A 24,393-nucleotide genomic window follows, 5' to 3' on the forward strand; every position below is an offset into this window, starting at 1 on the left:
CATGTCATAAATCTTCATGCCCTGCAATTTACTCTTACTTATAAAATCTACCTTTTCTTTTTACGATTCTACAAGGACTTGTAATATAGTCAGATTAATGGTGATGGTAAAGGCGATGGCTATCGCTTCTAAGAAAATACTTCAAACCGCACTTCCGATCGGCACAAAGTGCCTCGTGCTCATAGAGAATAATAAAAAGGGACATGGTGAAATATTAACGCCATTAATGCTAAATTACCAACGTGACAACTACTAAAGGCACTGTAAAATATTTCACACGCAGACCCAGCCAGAGGAGCCCACTGAGACTAGTCATCTGTCCTGCTCGGGCGGAACCTGAGCTTCTGGCCAGCGGTGGTCCCGTGGCAGCTATCCAAAAGCATTTGAACCCATCAACACAGATCTTTTCTGGACAACTTCTTCTCTTAAGCTGCTGAGTATTAGCTAATTAAGTAACACTTACTTTTCATATAGCTGCAAAATTATGTGATTCCTTCATCTATATTTCACAGTGAGACACAAGCTTGGTTGAGCATTTGGAAGTTGATTCTAGCTGCGGCAAAACATGAGACATCTTACCATCCAAGAGTACTCAAACTGCTGTGTATTTAGCCTACAATACACCGATATGCAAATAGAGTTGTGGAGCTTCATCAAAGCGTCTGGCTTCCCAATGCTATTTCAATTCCTACTGAACTGTCTCCAGACATCCAAGGTTGACTTAATTAAATCCAAATCAATATAGAATGGGTTGAGTGGTTCTCTTTTATTACGTTTTTATTCCCTGACCATTAATTCACATTTGCAATTGTAACCAAATGTCACTGTCAGCACTTTTTGACAAATCCAATAGCTGCCGCAATTAGCTCTCACTCCACATCACCGGCGGTAAGAAACCAAGTGAAGCAAACACATGTACCAAATACCGTTTAAGTGAGCTCACAAAATGACAGTGAGGACTAGTTAAATACACTGATTCTTCCAAACTGTTACTACCACCTTTAGTAAAGTGCCTTAAGTCCTCTCACTGTGCTGTAGTTTAGGCATGATAACTGGTAATTAGCCTGAAACATAGAACAAACAAGACTGTCCAAACCCATGGAGAAATTGCTAACATTCATATACTGCTAACTTCATATACTGCTGTTGAGGCTGTTTGTCAGCCTTTTACCAAAATGCACACATACAGAGCTGTGTCCATCAAACACAGCTGATATAATAGCTCATGTACATAATGTACACATACTGTACATCCATATTGCGTGGATAAATCAAGAACACGATGCCCTTTTGTCATGTGCCAGTAATCTATTCTGCATTAGGAGAACAGAAGCCGACATATGCCAGATTAGACCGCTCAATCTACCATAAATCTTCATTTACTTCATCAGCTCTCCAGACCGACAATTTAACAGCACTTTTCATCAGACTTGACTTGCACTTGTCTCTCTCCTGCTGAAGGGCATGTGTCTGGCACGTCTCAAATCCAAAGTGTTTTTAAAGCGTTTTAAAGAGTTCGAGGGGGCTTAGGCAGCTCTCCTGGCAAACGGCACTCAGCAACACTCAGATTCCCAGCACAGACAGGCAGGGGGGACGGCAAAGTGAAGGGGACGAGAGAGAGAGAGAGAGAGAGAGAGAGAGAGAGAGAGAGAGAGAGAGAGAGAGAGAGAGAGAGAGAGAGAGAGAGAGAGAGAGAGAGAGAGAGAGAGAGAGAGACAGAGAGATATCACATCACAAGATTCTTCCTGGATGCCCTACTGCGTTTTTATTTGGGCAGAGCCCAGGGCCTGATTCAAGTCTAGGCAAGCTGCACAGACACAGCTGACAATGCAAGGCCCACGTACGTGTTAAAGTAGTCCACACAAGGTACAGTAAGCCCCCATCAGAAATGCATGACAGGGCACTCGTCCTTGCGTCACGTTACAAAAGTCTGTGTCAAACCCTCCTAGGGTAGCTCGATGCTTTCACATCCGCGTAGCTTGTGCACACTATGAATCAGCCCAACGATCCCTCCTCGATACTACATTTTATGTTTTTTTTTTTGTTTTTTTTAATGCGCAGAACCTTATTTGACTTTGCTTTCAACAATTTATTTTGATACTAATATAATGTTTATTATTATTGCTATGGACAAAACTGTCTGTTGAGAAACAAACAAACACAAACATAAACACAAACACAAACATAAACACAAACATAAGCAAAAATATAAACAGTGAGCTGTCAGCACGGCCTACCTGTGCAGGAGTAGTCGTCCACCCTGATGAAGCCTGGCAGACAGTCGCAGCGGTGGCCTCCGGGGAGATTCACGCACACGGTGTTCGCCTGGCAGTAATGCATCTGGGTTGCACACTCATCTATATCTGAGGAGACAACGGCACACAAAAGAGTCACTTCTTCTGAAAGTCAAAGCCGCACGCCCTAAAATATGCACACACCACCTAAGGGAATTGGCCTTCAAGGAGCAAAGAATTACGACGTCGGAGATATCTTATTCACGAAATATCAGTACCACTTTACTTTATGGCTTTAGAGGCATTCATAACAGTTGGCAGTGGTTGAAATCTGCCTTAATGAATATTCATATAAATTATTATAGATACATGCCTACAGATGCCAAATGAACACTGCCCTGAAGTTAAGTGACACCCAGAAAGTTTTAGTCCTGTTATTAGTACTGTGATTATTATACTTAATTGCCAAGAATGGGAGGAGAGGTTTCAGCTCTTTCAGGGGTAAAATCCTCTTCCTGGCAATGGACCACAAAATGTTAATGCTATGGAGACATCAATGAATTATTCATGATTTAAGTGTTTTGCATGGCTCAATGAATTCTAAAATGGATGAACATGGAAATGCAGCCCCTACTCCTGTACATTATCTGCAAATGTCAGCAACAGTATGCTGAAGTGCATCTGCAAACAGCAGAAAAGGCTGAAAAGCATAGACTAATGCAGAGTCACATCAGCATCACAGTTTGAGTCTTTGTGACAGCAGTAAAGTATTTAAAGGGGAAAAAGCCATTTGACGCACTCAACAGTTACAAGTCACTTTGACTGTCACAGGGTACTTTGAATTGAAGTGCCCTTGAAAAGATGTGATTACTGCCTATATTAAAAACACTCCATTATGAGATTCAATAAAATTAGCCTTCCATGTGATTATGCTGTCAGTAGGAAAATATATGGGTGCTGCAGCTTTAGTTGTCCACTTGCTTATCGGTCTGGCTGAAAAATTAATTGGCATGCTTACTTCCTCTCTGTTTGTAATGAAGAACAAGGCGATTATTTCCACTGAGAACTGGCATAATGTCTCCACCGAAAACTACCTAGCAGTTGTTGAATAGCATTCTTTAGTTGAGTTGACTTTTATTGAGGCTCTAATGCAGAGAGTTATGCAGCTATGTGCCTCTGATGGGCATCAGATGTAGAGCTGTTGTGTTTTTTTATGCAGGAAAGAGAGAGAGAGAGAGAGAGAGAGAGAGAGAGAGAGAGAGAAAGACCAGCGTTTTGGTCAGAGTGACCCAGCTAAGGCTCCTCAGTGGAGCACATGGCCTTGTTTCGGTGGTACAGACACCCAATGAGGTAGAAATTCTGTCAGAGAGCCACACCGCCTCATGTCCCCTGTGTGTCGGGACACACCAGCGACAGACAGCCCCATCTCTCTTCCCCCTCTCCAAATCCCTGCATTTCAATGCTAATGTACCCTGAAAGTCATCCTTATAGGTGTTTAACTGCAAATCACATTAAGTGAGACATTGTGTGAGTGACTCGTCCGGTAAAGGAATCAGGTCAGACAGGATAGCAAAGACATCCATACATCATATCTTGAAGGTTAAGCATTTCCTCTCTCTGAGGCATTCCACTAGAGTGGAGGGCAGAACAGTGAGACTGCGTCAAATGAAATGTCCTTTCCTTCATTTAACACATAGATTAGATATGGATACTCTACTTGGCTCGGTTCTTGGGGCCTGTCTATACAGTACATACAGTAAATGGCAAGTGTTGATCTGCAGACATCAAATTAATCTAAGTTCTACAGCACTGCACATAAAATCTTGGTGAATACAGTCAGCATATTCATTCTATGATCCTTTTTGACATGCAATATCATCCATCCATGACTACAAGCTAGCAAATGTTGGATTGCTATCTATGGTCTCACCACACAGTGCCAGATGCCATCCTGTAAGGTCCCCATCTCTCTCTAAAGGGAGTGCTGTCACTGATACCTTTAGAGGGAGAACTCACAGCCATAAGCATGAAATCCACTTCATCAGACACAATACAGTTATATACAGTATATAGGGCCATTACTTTATGGTAATAAACCCGATAAACCCAACTCTCCTTGATACCAAAATACCAAATTAGTCCAGTCATTTTAAGCCAAAATAGGGGTCAAGGTTGAACAAATTGCACAAGCAAACTTAACTGATTTTGAATCCTCAATATGTCCTGAGTAAGGGAAAAAAAGCCCTGAAGAATCCCGATAGGGGAAAGTTTCGAAAAAGACCCAAATATACCCTATTCATGCGCCTATACAGTATTTTTCTCACGTGAATAGGGGGAAAAAATTAACCTTCACATATCACCATGAAAATTACTGAGTTGATTACTTACATCAAGACAAACAAAAAATGTATTATAAGATTTTTGAAATTGTTAACATGGGCAAACAGGGCATAATGTAATTACGTATAGTTAATTTGTATAAATACCACAACGGAGCTAATAGTCCAGGCAAAGGTCTGACCCAAAACTAATTGCAACAGAATTTATTTTCACATAATTATATTTCAATTGCCGATCTTTACACCATAGTAAAAGACCATGAAAATCCAGTTGGTGGAAATATGTTAAAATGAGGGTTGTTTTATGCATTATTCTTCATCAAATACTGACAAAACTGTAATTAGAATGTTGTAGAATACACATTCTAAAGAATATCTGACCCCATCTAACTTAACATGGAATTTTAGAATCTTGCATTGTTGAGGAACATTCTTTTATTTTCAAAGAGTGAATTCCTTTGGCTTATTTCAGACTGGTTTGTTGCAAAATTGGTGTCTATTTTTACATTGTGGCCCTTTGAATCAATGGAAATGGTTGTTGAATCTTTAAATAGAGCCAAGTGGGTTTTTGCATGTTAGTGTTCCACAATGTGTAATCTGCACAAACACATAGTTAGGCATTATTCAGCCTAGGAAAGTGGTTTTGGTGTTTACGTAATCTGATTTAGAGGTCACTGAAACATACAGTATATCACACTAAAGTATCAGTCCATCATTTTGCAAGTCTTATAGTAATTGACCTCTAGCCCAGGGGTAGACTGTCTGTCCAATCAGAGGGGCCTGTATGATGCCCCTTTACTTTGCACAAGTTTTGTGTAAAACAATAATCGGACAGCACAGTATGTTTATGTTAGTGAATGCAGGAAAATTGTGAAGGCAAAGTTGAAGATGGACATGATCATGTCCTAATTCGACAGAAGGGTGCAGATGGGATAACTGCAGTTAGCCTGCAAAAAGGTGACTCTATTGTTGTGACATCTGGCAAAAATGCTATACTAATAAATATAGTTTAAGATTAATAATTAACAATGCATGCCTATGCATGGGTCATGGTTTTACCAAAGTCATAGACCAGTCAAAACTATACATATTCTAAAAGTATATGCACTGTACATGAAATATAGCATCAATCAAATTATGTCCCATCTTCCTCCATACCATGCATAACACATACTCCTCTATTCTGTATAGGCGAATCAAGTGAACAGCTGATACATTTTGGCCTGCACTATTAAGGGAAACAAATTAAACACCCTATACTATACTATATATTTTCTGAAAGCATATACCCTCCGGAGGAGATATAACACCATTTAAGATATTTCCCATCTTCCTCTATGCCATGCACAATACATTGCCCTCTATTCTGTAAAGGCGAATCTAGTGTAAAGTGGATACATTTTGGCCTATACTGTTCAGGGAAAACAAATGAAACACCATAAACCATATATTTTCTATAAGCATATACCCTCTAGAGGAGATATAACACCATTTAAGACATTTCCCATCTTCCTCTATGCCATGCACAATACATTGCCCTCTATTCTGTAAAGGTGAATCTAGTGTAAAGTGGATACATTTTGGCCTATACTGTCCAGGGAAAACAAATTAAACACCATAAACTATATATTTTCTAAAAGCAAATACCCTCTAGATGAGATATAATACCAAGATATGTATTATCTTCCTCCATGCCTTGGACAATTTGTTTGTCAAATGTTGCAATTAGTTTTAGGTCACTATACATTAGCTATACGTAATTACATTATGCCCTGTTTGCCCATGTTAACAAACAATTTCAAAAAACTTATAATAATTTTTTTGTTTGTCTTGATGTAACTAATCAACTCAGTAATTTTCATGGTGATATGTGAAGGTTAATTATTTTCCCCTATTTGCATGAGAAAAATACTGTATAGGCGCATGGATAGGGTATATTTAGGTCTTTTTTTCAACTTTCCCCTATTGGGATTCTTCGGGGCTTTTTTTCCCTTACTCAGGACATATTGAGGATACAAAATCAGTTAAGTTTGCTTGTGTTGCAATTTGTTCAACCCTTTCTCCTAAAATGACTGGACTAAATGTCTTTTATATTCCTTATTTGAGTCATGACATTTAGTGGCATGACTTAAATAGTTTTCCATTTATAAGGAATTACTCAGAGAGTCATTATATGAGGCTTCATGCTAAGAGTTGATGGCAAATTACCCTAGCTGGATCCAGCTGGAATGCCCTTCTCAGCCAGACTCACATTAACCCTTAAAGGAGTACGGAATGTTGGGAAATGAACGTTCTAAAGAATATCTGGGTTCATTGAATTCAACATAGAATTTTAGAACCTTCAATTGTTGCGGAACTTAGAATGTTCAAAAACCTACACCTTTAAGGGGTATCCAGGGGAACCTTTTCCTCATTGTTCTCCCCCCAGTCCCGAGAGCCACGCAAAAGGCTGCGGTCATTTCACACTAAACACTTGTCCTGGACGTGCGTCTCAATGTTCCGTGCTGCTGCTGCAATCTCTGCTGTGAAAGGGTTAATGGGAAAGCACCTCAAATCTGACAGAACCGCTGCTCCGCTGGTAAACAAAAGGCCCAGAAGACTGACAGTTATTTACTTTAATAAATTATAGCTCCATGGGTCCTGGGCAAATGTGATGACACACGCTGTGAATGTAGAGGAGGAGAGGGAACGCTTCCATCAGGGCTTTTCACAGGGTCATTTCTCCATCCCGGCCGGAGTGCAGGTGTGAGATTGAGGGCCGAGGCAGAAAAACTCATTACGGAGCACAGCGGAGGCAAAGAGGTCCGCGCGCGAGTGTGTGGGTGTGTGTGTGTGTGTGTGTGTGTGTGTGTGTGTTTGTGTGTGTGTGTGGGTGTGTGGGGTGTGTGTGTGTGTGTGTGTGTGTGTGTGTGTGTGTGTGTGCGTGTGTGTGCGTGTGTGTGGGTGTGGGTGTCCGGCGGCCATAAGCCCAGCGGCAGAGAGGGTCGCACATGACGCCATTCCCAGAATAGAGTGGCGCTGGGCGGGGTGGAGTGATGCGGGGCAGTGTGCATCGCCAGTCGTGAGTGTGCCCGAGCCCCACAAGCACAGACCCAGGCACATGCCCCCCCCCCCCCCCCCCACACCCCACTCAGTGCCCCCTTAGCCAGCCATCGCTCCCCCAGTGTCACCCTGCTAGCACTGTTCTCTTTGTGTGGCCACTGGAGACTTGCTGCATGTCACTACAAATAACTTTATTAATTTCAGGTGGTATGATGGCAGGTGGTTTTAATCTCTAGAACGCACACACAGGTCAGTTTGAATGAATTTACTGCAGTCCACTTGTAGTCCTGACGGAGGTAAATGTATTCCTTTGATTAGCAAAGTTATTATTATGCAGCTGCTGGGCTTTTGCAAATTGCCAGCACATCAGCGACAAAAAATGTCTATTCATCATCAGTCTCCATTTTGCACAGTATATAATCAGAATGCTGTATAATTACTGGTGGAGAAGACATTCCTTCAGATTGTGAGCGACACACATTGATTAGTAATTGCGTTTTGTTTTCCAACGGCACAATGTGACCAGGCAGCACGGCTGTAGGGGTAAATTACTATTCAAGACTCTCAAAAACAAATCTTGCACCATTTCTTGCTCTAAAACTACAGTAGCCCTCTCCGAGGTCAAACAATCCTCTGACCAACCATATGTAATATGATCAAAAGTAAGGCGAGGACTGTTGAACTTTGGCATTCTATTTCCTTCACAAGCTTCACAAAACACTCTTTCCACATGCTAAAAAAAAACTGGCTACAGACCAGCTCATTCATCAATATCAACTCTCGACTATGGTAGTTGCACAAGGCAATAGGTATTCCAATTCAACTCAGACACCACTATAGTTTACAAGCTCCAAGCGATTAAAGCCTGAACCATATAGGCAATTACACTAGCTGAGGAAAAAGAGATTGTGTATGCAAGTACACTGCCCTTTCATGGAGAAAGAGCAACATGTTTGATATTTAGCTATTTTCCTTTCCCAAACACAATCAGACAAGAGTGAATGCCTGATTAGATCAGAGGTTGTTAGTCTCTCGTGCAGTGAATACTGCATTGCTCTCCACACACTTATCTAACCCAGTGCCCGTGCTCACAATCACCCCAGCACCAACACACTCCTTTGATATTCTGAGCCGAGAGCAAAGTATTCACAGCAAGTGTGATATTGTTACACGAAATTCATTACTCTGGCTTCAGTCCCACCCCTTATCTTATTTTTCTTGTATAAGAGACACTTTTATATTGCAGCGCAATTTGAAGGGGAGCCTTTTCTTAAGCACAACACCGGGTGAGGCTTGTTTGCTCCATTTCAGAATCTTATCTTCGTTTCCCGCCAATGATTCATAGCCATAAAAGTGTAATTCTGCCACTGACTAAGAGCATGGTGTGAGTCAGCTCGTGATAAGGGAATAAATACAGCTTACAAAGAGCTGCGGTGCTCCGGCTGGTGTGCCGAGACGTCCGTCCCTCCAGGTCTCCGAAGAGAAAGAAAAGGAGGCCAGCCATCGGGCACGGCCATCAGCCGGCCTCTGGGGAGGTGAGGAGAGGGACCGTGGCACTGGAACAGAGCACATGTACCAGGCCATAATGACGGATGCTCAGAGAAGACAGGGACGGGTCCATGGGCCAGTCTGCTCGTCCACTCCAGGGGGGGCTAGCACTATTCCCTGGGTTTGTTATTACAAATGCCACCTGGGACCGTCAAGTTGACAAATCTCCTCCATATTTCTGTATGTGTGATTTCACCATGGCTCCGAATGCTGGGGGGGGGGGGGGGATTATTCTCTCTGAGGTATGATATTGTTGTAACACTTCCTAAGTAAAGCCCAGAATGCAAATTACATTTCTATGCTGAAAGACAGTGGCTGCGCATCACTGCCGGGTGACACAAGGCAATGCTACAGATTTAGACGGGAAATCAAATTGAATTTCATTTTGGAAAATTACTCTGCAGAAGCAAACCAACAATAACACCACATATGCATAGGCTGAAAACAAACTGCATTATCAGTGAAGGAAATAAATCCAACCTGCTTCCACTTAAGCACACAAAAGAAAAAAGATGTTTTCTTTCCACTATTTTCCTCCTACAGTTTTTCCTTTTCTGAATTGCTATCACATGCCACTTCTCAAAATAATAAAATATCCATCTAAGAAGATGCTGAAAAAATAACAAGACAAGTGACTATTCAACCTGATTCCAAAAAAAATAAAGCGATATCTATTTTACCAAATACTGAGGAAGCTACACACCGATGTGTATTTCAGCTTGTCAGTGGCAGCAAGACGTTCTACAGCAGAATCAGGTGACCATAGTGACCACCTGATCAAATCGGCACAACAGTTCAAGACGGTCTACTATAAATCCAACCTGCTTCCACTTAAGCACACAAAAGAAAAAAGATGTTTTCTTTCCACTATTTTCCTCCTACAGTTTTTCCTTTTCTGAATTGCTATCACATGCCACTTCTCAAAATAATAAAATATCCATCTAAGAAGATGCTGAAAAAATAACAAGACAAGTGACTATTCAACCTGATTCCAAAAAAAAATAAAGCAATATCTATTTTACCAAATACTGAGGAAGCTACACACTGATGTGTATTTCAGCATATCAGTGGCAGCAAGACATTCTACAGCAGAATCAGGTGACCATAGTGACCACCTGATCAAATCGGCACAACAGTTCAAGACGGTCTACTATAGAGTTGCAAGACTGAATCGGATATAAATATAAGGAAGAATTTATTTAAGGAGCAAAATATTAAACTTTTTTTTCAGATCTTGACAATCTTATTGTGTAGGCTAACCCATTAACAGCTACTGAAACTTCAGTTGAGTTTTTATAACCTGTTTGGCTAAATGCTTAACTCCTTTTAGAGAACTAATACAGTATTTTAAATACCAAGATGTTCAGATTGCCTTTTCATTAGCTAGCTTCATATTGTCAGACACAATATGTGCTTTTTTTCACATATTCAGGCTGCTTCACTTGATTGCATGTGGTCAGAAAATACTACAGTGGGATCTGATTCCATGGGTGGGGCCAGTTTTTGATTGCAGTTGTCAATTGCTATATGACAGCATAGAGTTGCTTGTTGATTTTTAAAAGTAAATGATAAATGATGATCGCCACCTCAACTCAAACACACACACACACACACACACACACACACACACAGTGAGGCTACATCCACAATATTCTGTTTTAGTTTTAGTTACTGTATTACTTACTATAAAAACGAATGCAATGTCTGTCCCGACACAAATGTGCATTTCTGCAACCTTGTCTACTCTGAATTCCTGAAGCGCAGATCATGTGACTATTCACATAAATCACATGACCATTCACACAATTGTCAGCATTCGAAAATGCAGAAGATGTTTGAGTAGCCTACTACAGTATGCCCATTGCCAGCCACCCTGAGAAGTCAAAGGCGATTCAAAACGAGTCAGAAAAGTCGAGACATGACCAATCGTCAAAATTTCGGTGTCCACCACTCTAGTTCATCCAAAACAAACCAGAAAAGCGCCTTAAAGTGCTAAAAACCGGAATTTTCCTTTAAGACGGCACTCTGATTTTTGCTGCTCCAGAGCAAACTTGCAACTTGCAAAAAAGGGGTAGTTAGCTTCAACTAATACCCGAATCTCCTAATATGGCCAAAGATGGCGGCTTTGGTTCCTTTTTGTGAGGTGAACTTCAGAGGTCAACAGATGCTACCAAGGACATAATGGTCAGTAAAGCTTGTATTTCATTTTCCATGTTGGCAGGCTAATAGTCGGGGTCGAAGTGAGTCATGGAGAGTTGAGAAACATCAGACTAAGAATGTTCAATCAAGAAGGGAACATGGGTTTCAAAGTCATCATTTTCAGATATTTTGTGGATTTCTCTGTCCACATTCAAACACAAAGCCAAAGTTTCAAAATGGCAATGGGGCCGACAGTGTTCAAACATTCTGTTTCGGGACCTTGAAAATACTGCAGTAGAGTAGATGAGAGGGGCAAACGTAACAAAAGTGTTTCGAAGATGTAGCTTTATACCAAGGGCAGAGCCTCACCAAACACCAATGGTCAGAGCAGTGGGGTATGCTTTGTGATAGATTTGTGGTATTTTGAGCTTTATGCCTGATGTGAGTTCAGATTTGACAGAGGTGAACATTCCTGGTGGACTTTGTTTCTTTTCATTTTTAAATCTGCAAAAGACCACTGCAAAAATGTTCAAGAAAACAACAAGGCAATAGCCTCTGCTTGTCGAATCTGCACATACCTCGGGCTTTGGCTCAGCTGCAATTCTCTGAGTCCCCATTTGTGCTCAAATAATCTTGGGTTACACTTTTTATATCTCATGAATCATCAGAAATTGGCATGAGTTCTTCATCTCTCATTCATGACCTCATGCATGAACAACACATCAACTAAGACATTACAGTAAGTATGGTGGGTACATCATTTTGATTTATGATTTCTTAAGCATGATCATCATGATTACATGAATTTAAGGTTAATTGCTCATGAGCTCATTATGCATCACCCTCAACTAAAGTGTTGAATAATGACATGTGTTTAGAGAACTGCAAAGTTGTGTTCAAATCAGAATTTGAGCAGTGATGACCACATTTCTGGCAGAAAAAGAAATAATCATGATCATGCTTAATAAATCATAATTCATAATGATGTTCCCATCGTACCTAATGCTTTAGGTAATGTGCTGTTCATGTACAGTATGAGGTCACAAATGACAGACTATGAACTCATGTGAATTCCTGATGATTCATGAGATATTAAGGAATGAAGTAATACATAAATCATTAATGAATTAATGCATGAATTCATGATAATTCATGTACCCTTACCGTAAAGCATAGGTTCTCAAAGTGCGGCCCGGGGGCCAATGGCGGCCCGCGGAAACATTTCTGGCGGCCCGCGATAACATCTGATAACATCTGTAAAACTGTACAACTGTACAACTGTACTGTGTGCTTTGAAAAGAATGAATCTCCATTTAGTGGTGTTTCGTGCCCGTCAGGTTTCCCTGTGGTGCTTTGGTAGCTGGAATTGGCCCTGAATAAGGCCTATGCTGATAAGAAGCAAGGCACACTGAGACTGTTTGTTCTCAATAAGTTTGTACTTAAATGGACTGCAACCAGAACTGTTATATCCCAAATTTGTCTGTTGAGGGTAGAGAACCCAAGGGATTGTGTGTGCATTGCAATTTTTCTTAAGATTTTCACAAGTTTTGCCAGGTTTAGCCTCAGTTATGAATTAAAATGTGTTTAATGCAATACATTTAAACTGTGGAGATGCAACCTGGTCATTAAAATGATTAAAAAATGATTTTTTTTTCCAGGTTCTTTTTTTCTCTTTTTCTCCCCCCGCCCCTTTGGCGGCCCTCATTTCAATGTTGGGTTCCTGAATTGGCCCTCACCAATCAAAACTTTGAGAACCCCTGCCGTAAAGTGTCAGCGTTTTTTGATAAGAAACAAAGTGAAGGCGGCTGTGCAATTCATAGATTTGAACTGGGTCACTACTGCCATGGAACGCATGCGTACCAATATTGGAATTTAGCAACGCATTCTCTTTTCAAAGTATAAACTTTGCAAATTGAATAACAACAGCTGTATTTACAGGTATTTATAGGTGGCCTGAAAAAAGAGAGGAATTCTAGGGTCTGTCACCACCCACTGTTGCCATTATAGTTATTATTATACTGAATGCCACAATACAATACAACAAATACAACTCTACTCAAAATCACGGCTGGAGATTAACAGGCTGGCTGAACCAGGATCTCCTCTCCAGCTGTGTGGAGTAGTTTAGCATCTTGGCACTGACAATAACATCAAGAGGTAAACTACAGCAAGCCATGCTGATGAGAGCACAATTAACCTCTGGACTGGATTTAAGGCAGCATGTTTATGTACAGCATTGGCTACCTTGGCTACCTATTATCTAAAGATTATAAACCATAGTGAATAGGTATGTAAAATGCAAAGACTAATTACAGCTAATAGAATTGTAAACTTTTAAACAATGGCTCAACTGTTTTATTTCACACAAGGCCAAATAAAATGCTTACATGCTACAGTATTTCACAGTATTTTATTCAACATATTTTGCTTGCAGCCACTACTTCCTCACAGACTTCCATTTTTGTTCTCATAGAAAACAGAGAATGTCAACATACTTCACATAAACCAGTGGTGGACATTACTTGAGTACATTTACTCAATTACTGTACTTAAGTCGCTTTTTCGTGTATCTGTACTTTACTTGATATTTCAATTTTGTTAAACTTTTTACTTTTACTCCAGTACATTCGAGGCCAAATATCTTACTTTTTACTCCACTACATTTTGTGACAGCTGAAGTACAGCTGAAGTTTCTTTTGGAAAAAAGACTGTCCAAATACATGTGTACATGTATATTTTCTATTACCGGTAAGCGAGCTAGGCTTTAAATAATGGTGTTGCCTAACCTATGTTATTGCCATATCCACTATTTACTGTACCTTGTTGACCCCTTTTCACAATATTGCAGCCATGGGCCTACTGGTTAGGGCTTCGGGCTTGTAACCGAAGGGTTGCCGGTTCGATCCTCGACCAGTAGGAACAGTGAAGTGCCCTTGAGCAAAGCACCTAACCCCTCACTGCTCCCGAGTGCCGCTGTAGCAGGCAGCTCACTGCGTCGGGATTAGCGTGTGCTTTACCTCACTGTGTGTTCACTGTGTGCTGAGTGTGTTTCACTAATATACGGATTGGGATAAATGCAGAGACCAAATTTCCCTCACGGGATCAAAAGAGTATACTTATACTTGATGTTACCATAGCCTCTTGACGCCATCGAGCAAATAATAAGACAACGATAGACAATCTGACACTGTCAAACACAAAAATGAACATCTTGATTTGGTCTGAAAGTGTAAAGCATTCAACAAAGAAAAATGTGATTACTTTGAAGTATCTAAGATAATATATCGCATTCATTTTTAGTTCTTTTTAGTTCTTTCTACATGCAACAATTATTTGCATTTTTTGTACTTGAATGGAAGAGAAAGGCTCAATGAATGCCTATGTCTGTGCCGAATCATTTCAACAATAGTAAATGCAACTGTTTTAGTCATAATACATTTCAGGACTTTTACTTTCGATACTTAAGTAGATTTGAAGGCAAGTAGTTTTGTACTTCCACTGAAGTGGAAATGTAAAAGGAGGACTTTTACTTTTACTGGAGTAACATTTGACCAAGGTGTATCTCTTCTTTCACTTAAGTACAGGATTTGTGTACTTCGTCCACCACTGACATAAACACAGGTCTTCAGCTTTGTACACAAGATGCAGCACTGCTTCAAAATAACTGACCAGCTAAATGCCTAGTCCCCCCGCAGGGAATCGGCATGATAAAGGCTTATGGCTGTGACTGGGCTCTCACACACAGGCTGTCTGTGGCACGTCCCCAGAGTGATGAAGGCAGATGAGATTCAGGCCCTGGCTAGTAGACTCAAACAAACTAGGCCACTCAGCCTCCATGTTGTTCCACCGAGGAGGACAGCAGCTCGACAATTTTACAGAAGGTTATTACAGGGAGACATAAAAGGGGTCGTACAAACACACGTGTTAGTTATGTGCTTGATAATGAATTAATATGGAGAACTGCATCAGGTGGTTCAAGAAGGCTTCAAAGTAGAAGTACTGAAAAAAAACAATCCCTTAGGTTAATGTGCCACAGTCAATTAATTAAACAAATATATTATGTTATATTATATATTTTTGTTGTGATATGCTTGCTGTGACAATGGAAATGTTAATGGAGAGCAGGAATGTATTTTGGGACTTGTGGGAAAATGTGGAAAAAGTGGGATAAGGACCTAATGCTGCCAAAATAAATAAATACAAGTGGAATGGACTTATTACTACTATGTCTTCAGGTATAAAATACTGCACTTTTGTGTCTGTCTATCCCTAATCTGTCTGAAATGCATAAACAAGAAGATACAGAAACAGTTGTCCACTATTATCATGCATGTAAATGTCAGACATCTTTCAAGTTTCATTTCCCCCAGACAAAAGCTTTCTGCAGACAACACAGATAATCAGTACCATTTTCAAACCACACGCATGTCTCTGTTTATACCACTATACTTCACATTACAGTAAAACGCGTCCCCGCTGTCATTAAATCTCATTAAGTTACTGAATGCCTTCCATGGCCACTGAAGCAGCCTGTTTCAAACCTCCTCATCACATCAGCGTACTATTCAGAGCATGAAGGAGGAGAGGAAGGGAGGAAGGCAGCACACGTGAGGAGACGCAGACGCGGGGCGGTGTGTGTGTGGGGGGGGGGGGGTGCGGAGAGAAGGGAGGAGACTCGAGGAGGAAGCGGCGCCAGAAGTCTGGCGACACTGACAGGTTCCTCTCAGGTATGGAGACGGCGGCTCTCCATGATGAGAAGCTCTTATAGAGCAACCAGCTCGGGTACACAACTCTGACAAGTGCCATGTCAGTGTGGTGCCAACTACCAGTGAGTACACGTCTCCTGGCAGCACTGAGTACTAAAGAGAGAGAAAGAGGGAGAGGAAGAGAGAGAATTGGTGACAAAGAGAGAGTGCATCTGAGTTGGTTGAGTGGAGATGAAGGGAGAGATAGAGACAGAGAGAGAGAGAGAGAGAGAGAGAGAGACAGAGAGAGAGACAGAGAGAAGAGAGAACAATTAAGAAAAAAAAACACTAAAGCCTTGTGATGTGCCAAGCCTCCCTTAATAAAGCCCAGATGGCAAATCAACACTTGTTCTAATTCCATTCATGTGCACAGAGTACATCCAAATGGAACTTTCAGTTTGCACAATATCTTCTTTCAGGAGTGAGGACCATCCTCTCTGGCCACAGTCAGAGTTATTTCATCACACCTGCTTTCTCCAGAGCTCAAGGGGGCTCATTAAAGCTACCCCCCCCCCCCCACACACACACACACCTCAATGATTATGTTCACCTAGCCATTAGAGAGAGGTTGCTATGCAACCATGCCATTTTATTGCGGGGCGCCTTGATGTGTGATTGACATACCCAACACAGCCGAGCCATGTCTTGCTGTTTACAATAAACACAGAGTTCACAAATCGCATATCATCCTGACAATCCAGACTTCTTTCTCTCAGATAATTACAGATGGCAACAACAATAACTAAGGCAAAAGCAACCATCCCATAATGTATTACCACGGCAGCATATGAATATAAATCTTATGCAACGATTAAACCAAAGAAAATGACAGAGCACATTCATCTGATTAATGTTAATTGGTGCTCACTGTGTGTGTTTGAGTGTATGTGTGTGTGTGTGTGTACGGTGAAAACATTTAATAGGGCTGTGTTGCTTTGCTTTGTGAGATTTATTTAGCTGTAATGGACTTAGGCATTTGGAGATGCTGAGTGCTCTGTGGTGTGAAGGGGGACGTCTGTGATGAATATGCATGGTGTGGACGCCCTGCGAGGGAGATGGAGGGGAGTCGGTGACATGGCCTAGAAACAGGGCTCCTCTCCTCTCCTGTCCTGGTCTGCCATCACCATATACCAAGTAGGAGGCAGGAGCCGAGGCGGGATGGGGGGGGGGGATAGCTCAGCTAGAGTGGGCCGCAGGTCTGAGAGGTGAACGCCAGGTCAGGCCACTCTCGCCGAGGAGAAGCAAGACCTTGAAGGGTCATTGGGCATCAATGTTCACGCATACAGACACACACAACACACACACACGCACGCACACACACACACACACACACACATATAACAGAAAGAGAGAGAGATGGATACACAGAGGCAGATATACACACACAATCCACTAAATGTGTGTGTGTGTGTTTTGAGTGTCTGTGTGTGTGTATACAGTATGTGTGTGTGTGTGTGTATGCGTATGTTTGTGTGTGTGTGTGTGTGTGTGTGTGTGTGTGTGTGTGTGTGTGTGTGTGTGTGTGCTTTGACCCCGGGTGAGGCTGGAGAGGGGCAGCAGATGGCTGTGTAGTTGTTGTGACACATAAAGAGCAGCACTGGAGCAGAGAGCACAGCACCATCCTCAGCATCTCTCCGCTGGCCGCTCGCGCTTTTGGGAGAGCACATGCAAATGGCGCGCTCACATCAAACAGTTTCCCTTTAATTAAACAAACCCCCTAATTAAGGCTGGGCCTTTTGAGTTTCGCTCGAGCAAAGAGCAGCTGGAGGAGAGAGAGAGAGAGAGAGAGAGAGAGAGAGAGAGAGAGAGAGAGAGAGAGAGAGAGAAGACAGAGAGAGACAGAGAGAAAGAGAGAGAGAGAGAGAGAGAGAGAGGAGATGGGCAGAGTTCAAATCCATGCTTCAGCGGTGCAGCCACAATCCAGAGTGCAACAGTCATGCTTTGCAAGCCACTTCACTCTCCAAAGCACTGACATATTGGGGAGCTTTCAGTTTTTGGCTGTAGCACTGTAGATCTCTTTCCCATAGAGCTCCACTGTTTGAGAGCCATTGTGCCATTATGGATGAGCTCATACAAAGCACTGTCTGATGGCGTGTGGTGTGTGTGTTTGCAAAACCTATGAGACAAATTACATACTGTGAAAATGGCTGACAATCTACTGTCTGATGGGTCGGCGTGGCTGGCATAAGCATCTGCTGTTTGGATTAGTAGAATCTAGCTATATCAACTTTGCATTTCTGGCATGTGTTTTGTCATATGTTTTCAACTTTAACACTATGGGCCCTATCATGACAGTCTAAAATGCATTGTCATGCAATGTCACTGGCGAAAAGCTTATTTCAATTTAGTGGGATGTCCAGTCCACATTGGGAGTGTTTTCGTTATCAAACGTCGGGCGGATGGCGCAACAAGGCGTTCCGAGGTTTCTTAATCAGTCATGGGTGTGTTTTGGGCGTAACATCATTTAAACCAATGGGAATGACATCTGTCATTCCCTTTAACAGCGAGCAGTGCAATTTTGAAAAGCGATTCTGTATTTTTATCGTCAGTGGTGCATTTGAAGGAATCTGCTTGCACACAAGACTGTATGGAACAGTTATTCCACTAAACCATGCTTTCCTAAAACCTACTGTAGCAGAGTATAGCCTACACGCATTTGCACTCGTCTATTATTTGAACTCATTGGCAAAGTGAAACTAACTTCACCGTGGTGTAAGTCAACGACAAAACAGTTATACACAGTTCATTACTTTCAGTATTGACTGACAATGAGTTACCATCGAAACATAGCCTGGAAAAAGCAACACTTACCCCAATAATGTTCGAATGACTGAATAAAAAACGCTTATCCTGCAAAGGAGTTGCTTACATCTTATGACAGAGCGTCTTCAGCTGTGCTTCATATTTGCCACTCCGTCATTACCAACGTGCAAATGATGGTGAATAACGGTAACTACTCATTGTGAGATGTATTTCGTAATATTTTTTATTCTAATTATATTTCCCATTGTAATCGTGTAATTTCAGATTTTTTGAATGGATGTGCGCTGATGCGCGTTTGTGGATGAGAGAAGCATGGTGCGTTGTGCACCCGCCCATATCACTGTTGATTATGTGCTCTTAAAATAACATATAAACAACTTGCCATGGACTTCTGACCAGGTTTCTCTTGGTAAGTTGCGTAATGCGTTTCAGGTAGTGTACAGTATGATAGCGATTTTTAGACAACGCGTCTGAGACGTGCAAGATAAGAATAAATGTTGCGCTGGGACAATAAACCTCTTTCCGCCATGCACCAAGTCGGAAAATAGGGCCCAAAAATCTTATCCCCAACGCTACCTTTGTTTTTTGGTTTTAATTTTTGTTTTTTTACCATCAATGTGAATAATGATTGACTGCTTAATCATTCTCATCAGTGTGTTTGGTAGAAATTAAGGTAAGAGCAAAATTAAAATAGATGTTGTTTAGTGAGACTGACAGACAAACAATGCTTTGCCATACCAAAATGACAAGCACTTTTAAGAAAGCTTATTATCATTGTGTCCATATTTCAGACGACATCAACTGGAATACTAAGGAAATAGCAGATATGTGCAGAGATGTGTCAGAGGAAGCAGTCATGGGGATGCTTTAAATGAGGCAAATTACAACCATTTCTCCGCTCAGCGTTCTATTAAAACTCCCTCTACAAAAATCATGGTCCTAGAATTATAGTGCTCATAATGTACATCCACTTTCTGTCCAGACCAATGCATCTGCAATTACTTGTGACCGAATGAGCTAGCTCTTTCTCTCTCTGCCCCTCCTATCGCTAGCTCTGATTTGATCAGAGTTCCCCTCCTGATCATTTCAGACGCTATCTCCTGGCAACGCTATCGCAAACCAAACATGTAACCGATAGACGATCTGTGGGCCAATGGTGGATGACATTGAGGCAACTTGGAAGGACATTCAGGAAAATTACTCAAATATAATTGAATTCATCAGACGGGGCCCGATTGCAAAACAGCGGCGACGGCCATATTGTGATCTGTCGAGGCTCTTAAATATTAAGGGCAATTAAGGGAGTGGTGCTCGGTGCCCGGCGCTGATAACATTCAGTCCATCTCCACGGGGAAATTACATGCCACTCACAGTCACGACTGACAAACGCCGGTTAATTCATGCTCTTGTGGCTTTGCCTGAATGGAGGTGTTGCCATTTAGCGCCTCTTTGCAAAAGTGAGGGGAGAGGGGAGCAGTTAGGTGTAGTGGAGACGAGTTGGGGAAGGGTGGGGTGGGAGGGCAGTTAGGTGGAGTGGAGATGAGTTGGGCTGAGGTGGGGTGGGGGGGTAGTTTGAGAGTGCGGACCGAAAAGCATCATGAATGCCAGAAGCATGCCACCCCTATGCCCTATATCCCCACACAAGGACAGAGAGTACAGGAGAAACAGACAGAGATTAATGAGGGGGAGGACTGCTCACTTTTACAAACAGTGAGGGGAGAAGACACTAGGGAGTACACACACACACACACACACACAAGGGTAAAAGTGAAATTGAGAGAGGGGAAAAGAAATTCCTTCTCTCCCACAGAGAAAGCAGAGCTATCAATTAAATGATCGTCCTCCCAAAACAGTGAGAGATTCTCTACGGGAAAAGGCAGCTAAATTGACATTTTCCTGAACATCAGACCCATTTGAGCTGCTGTGATGAAGTGTAAGTATGGTGCCACTGTAATTACTGAATCATTATCTATTAGATTACGTTTCTGCTCCTGAATATTTAAAATCACATTATGAGTCTTTCCTCCATGGAAGACTGATTTTGAATGGTGTCGGAGGCAGGCTTCAGATGATACTATTTTCTCTGCTGATCTAATTTGGTGCCTCCCACCCTTACATGCGGTTTCTCAGCAGAAAAAGAGCACTTAAGAGTCACTGTCAGTCGCCCCGGTTCTGCCTTGCTCTCTCCCGCTCTCTCTCACTCTCTCTCCCTCTCTCTCTTTCTCTCTCTCTCTCACACACACTTTCCTGATGCCCTGAGTGAAGGCATCAATTATGCAATTGAAACAATTACAAAATGAGGAGCATGAGGGCTGGTGGAGGAGTTCAAACAATGCAGGTTGGTAGCAGACCTGGCAGGCGTTATTTTGCAACTGAGGGAACAAATGAGGAGTATAAAAAGAGTCTCTCTTGTCTCGCCTTCAGCACATAACATACATCCGTGTTGCCTGTCAAAGGGAAGGCGCTGAATCCATTATGCGAGAGATTGCACTTTTGCCACCAGCCATTTGTGTTTGTTCTCAAACACGGCTATCAGTGTAACTGAACATGTCTGAATCATGATGACTGCAGAGCGTGAGAGAATGGAGTCCCTTCATTATAACATATAATGGCACATCATAATGATGGCAATCCCAAAAAAACAGCCCCATTCCTCATTCACCATAACATGTATGGTGTGCTGGTGCCTCTTCCCTTGTTAAGAGCACTTCCAAATCTAGTGCTTGCAGTTACAGTCACAGCCTCAGCTGCATGGAGCGCTGTATGGTGTCAGCGATAGTGGTAAATGATGATGAGTAAAATAATTGGACCTGGATGACTGTGGCTGCGTTCTCACCACACTATCACAAGAGAAAGCGACAGAGATATGTGTGGCAGACTATCCTCTCCTGTGCCGAGTGCTATGCAAAGAACTATACACAGCCATGTTCCATCAGTCTCAGGCCTTGATGAATAAGGTCTCAGCACAGCAGAGCAGAGATATCATTCTCCACACTCTTCAGACTTATTGCTCTATTTCATGATGGAGATCACCTCATTTACTCTGTGTTTGTGGAGCCATCTTTCACTGGTGGTGGCAAAACCCATTTGGGATGGCAGTCTATCTGCACCACACACACGCACACAGAGGCGCGCACACACATACACGCAAACATAAGCATACACACACACACACACACACACACACACACACACACACACACACACACACACACACACACAAACATACGCATACACACACACACACACACTGTATACAAACACACGCACACACACACACAGACACACAAACATACGCATACACACACACACACACATACTGTATACACACACACACACACACACACACACACACAGAGACAATGAGAGGAGGAAAAGGGAGGCTTCTGAGGCTAATCCTAATGGAGTGTGCTCTTGATGTCCCAGCAGTGTGTCAATCACCAACACAAAACGGCAAAAAAGCATCTCACCCAGACAGAGAGCTCTAATGAGACAGATTTAGAAATGTGGTCACTCTTCTAGTCCTTATTCTATCCCCCTTGTGAAAATGAAAAGTCATTACAGTGACCGGCATAACATTGAGAGAAAAAGAGAAGCACAACTACACTATATTTTGTACTAACATAAATATGTTAGTGTTACGTTATTTTGTGGTAACATGAACTAACTAGGCCTAAATGTTACTCAGTACTTCATGATGCGGTATTGTAATAACAGCTACACTGTATGCCATATGTAGAGCTACCAGATATTTCATTCAGAAATTCAATGACAGCCGAGAAGCAAAGGAGGTCTCCTGCAAATCTCTGCATGTAAGGCCATTCATAATTCAGAGACACCTAATTGAATATAAATAAAGACACCCATGTGAGTGGGAGCCATCTGAGAATATTATGAAAGAAGAGGCACGCATCAACATAACGCGGCATGACAGTGTTCACCTCAGATCACAGAGAGTGGAAAGAACTATTAAAATACTCATAAATATCTGATGAGGCTGCGAGGAGAGAGGTTGGGAGGACACTTGTCGGCGGCCGACTGTTCCTGGGTGTGCACTAATAGCGTTCACCTCCTCATCATACGGCTAGCACAGGGGTCTAGGACTAGCCCTCAGGAAAGGGAGCCTTGGTTATTTCACATGTGGTACAGACAGGGAGGCAGCGGCCATCGGAGTGAAGTGGCTGAAGGGGGGGTGACGAGGGGCTGTTGGGTTATTTTCAGCTCCACATTTACACCTGAGTGTGCCGAGAAAAAAACCAACTACAAGCGTGAGCACGACAGTGCACAAAGAAAAACTGTCTGGTTCGTATTCCGATAAAACTGGGACAGTACACACACACACACACACACACAAACACACACACACACACACACACACACAGGATGCATGTGTTTACCTGGCAGAATGAAACTGACAAGAACTGAAACTGACCAATTGACCGATCGCGAAAGCCAGACCAGAGTTGATTAGAACTTCAATGGTTGACAATGAAGTTGACGAAGTATGTCTGCCTGAGCGGAGCTGCTGGACTGCCATTGGCTCATCTGCTTCGATGGGCGGGGCTTGCGATTAGTCAATTATTAGCTTCTTCACTTGATGGAAAGCACTGTCACCATCAACAGGCAATAAAGAGCTCATGCTGGCAATTCAGCTTTGAAGAAGGGGGACAACAACACGACACAAATCTCAATGGGCTTCTCCTGAGGTCAAAAACAATAAAATCATATCTGGATCTCAACTGCACTGTTTCAACAAAGAGCAAGATAGATACAGAGGAAAGGAGACACCAGCGGAATATTGATTGAGGCCTGAAGCTTGTGATGGTCTTTCTATCTACTGTGGTGTTTGATCCTTTCCTTGCCTTTCATTCTTTTTTTCTTTCTTTTCTCAGTTTCTTCGCTGCTTGTCTATCTGTATTTCTGCCTTAGTCTCTTTTTGGTCTTTTTAAAAAATATACACACAACTCCTCCTCACACACACACACACACACCACACACACACACACCACACACACACACACACACACACACTTGCATACCCTCTCAGAGCCTATAGTGATCACTGTCGTGGCTCAGGGAACCTGTGTGCATCGAGTTCTTTCAGAGTATGACAATGCAGCAGCGTCCCAGTGGGGCGTCCAGGTTGATCCAGCTGATGGATTCAATAAAAGGCCCTTAATGAACCAGCTGACAGAGGGGCTGCCATGCCGTACAATCAAATCCTCATGGAGTTCAGCCTTACTGCCTCACTTCAGTCCAAATGAGATCATCCACTGTCACTAGTTAAAACATATCATATGCCACCGGAATGGGACATTAATCCCGCAAAAAGTGGTGTATTGGGCAGCATTAGGTGTTGTCTTTTAGCCGTTCCTCCTGGACTCCCACTCCTTCATTACCCCTGATGCTCTGCAGGGTGGATTGAGGTCTTTTAACTTGCACGGGATTCGTGCAGCTTTTGTTGTCTTTGATGTACCATTTCCTTCGATTAAAAAAAGGGGGGGACTTCTTCCAGTGGATTAGGGTGGTCTGCTTTCCTTGAAACCATTCTCTCACTGCTCCCCAGCCATCCCAGGCATGATA

The 24,393-nt window shown here is 42.3% G+C and overlaps 1 protein-coding gene across 1 annotated transcript in view; it reads right to left on the reverse strand.

Annotated features, from left to right (window-relative positions):
* The window catches only part of LOC143125501 (protein kinase C-binding protein NELL1-like), a 171,274-nt gene that overhangs the window by 57,357 nt on the left and 89,524 nt on the right, over positions 1 to 24,393 (reverse strand). The window contains exon 13 of the mRNA XM_076287007.1: positions 2,238 to 2,363. Coding sequence (XP_076143122.1) covers positions 2,238 to 2,363 — 126 coding nt within the window. The remainder of the gene's footprint in view (positions 1 to 2,237; positions 2,364 to 24,393) is intronic.

Source organism: Alosa pseudoharengus, unplaced genomic scaffold, assembly GCF_046254945.1.
Source record: "Alosa pseudoharengus isolate Yale_2024_CS ecotype anadromous, Long Island Sound unplaced genomic scaffold, YU_APseudo_1.1 YU_APseudo_1.1_scf_16, whole genome shotgun sequence".
Taxonomy (NCBI): domain Eukaryota; kingdom Metazoa; phylum Chordata; class Actinopteri; order Clupeiformes; family Clupeidae; genus Alosa; species Alosa pseudoharengus.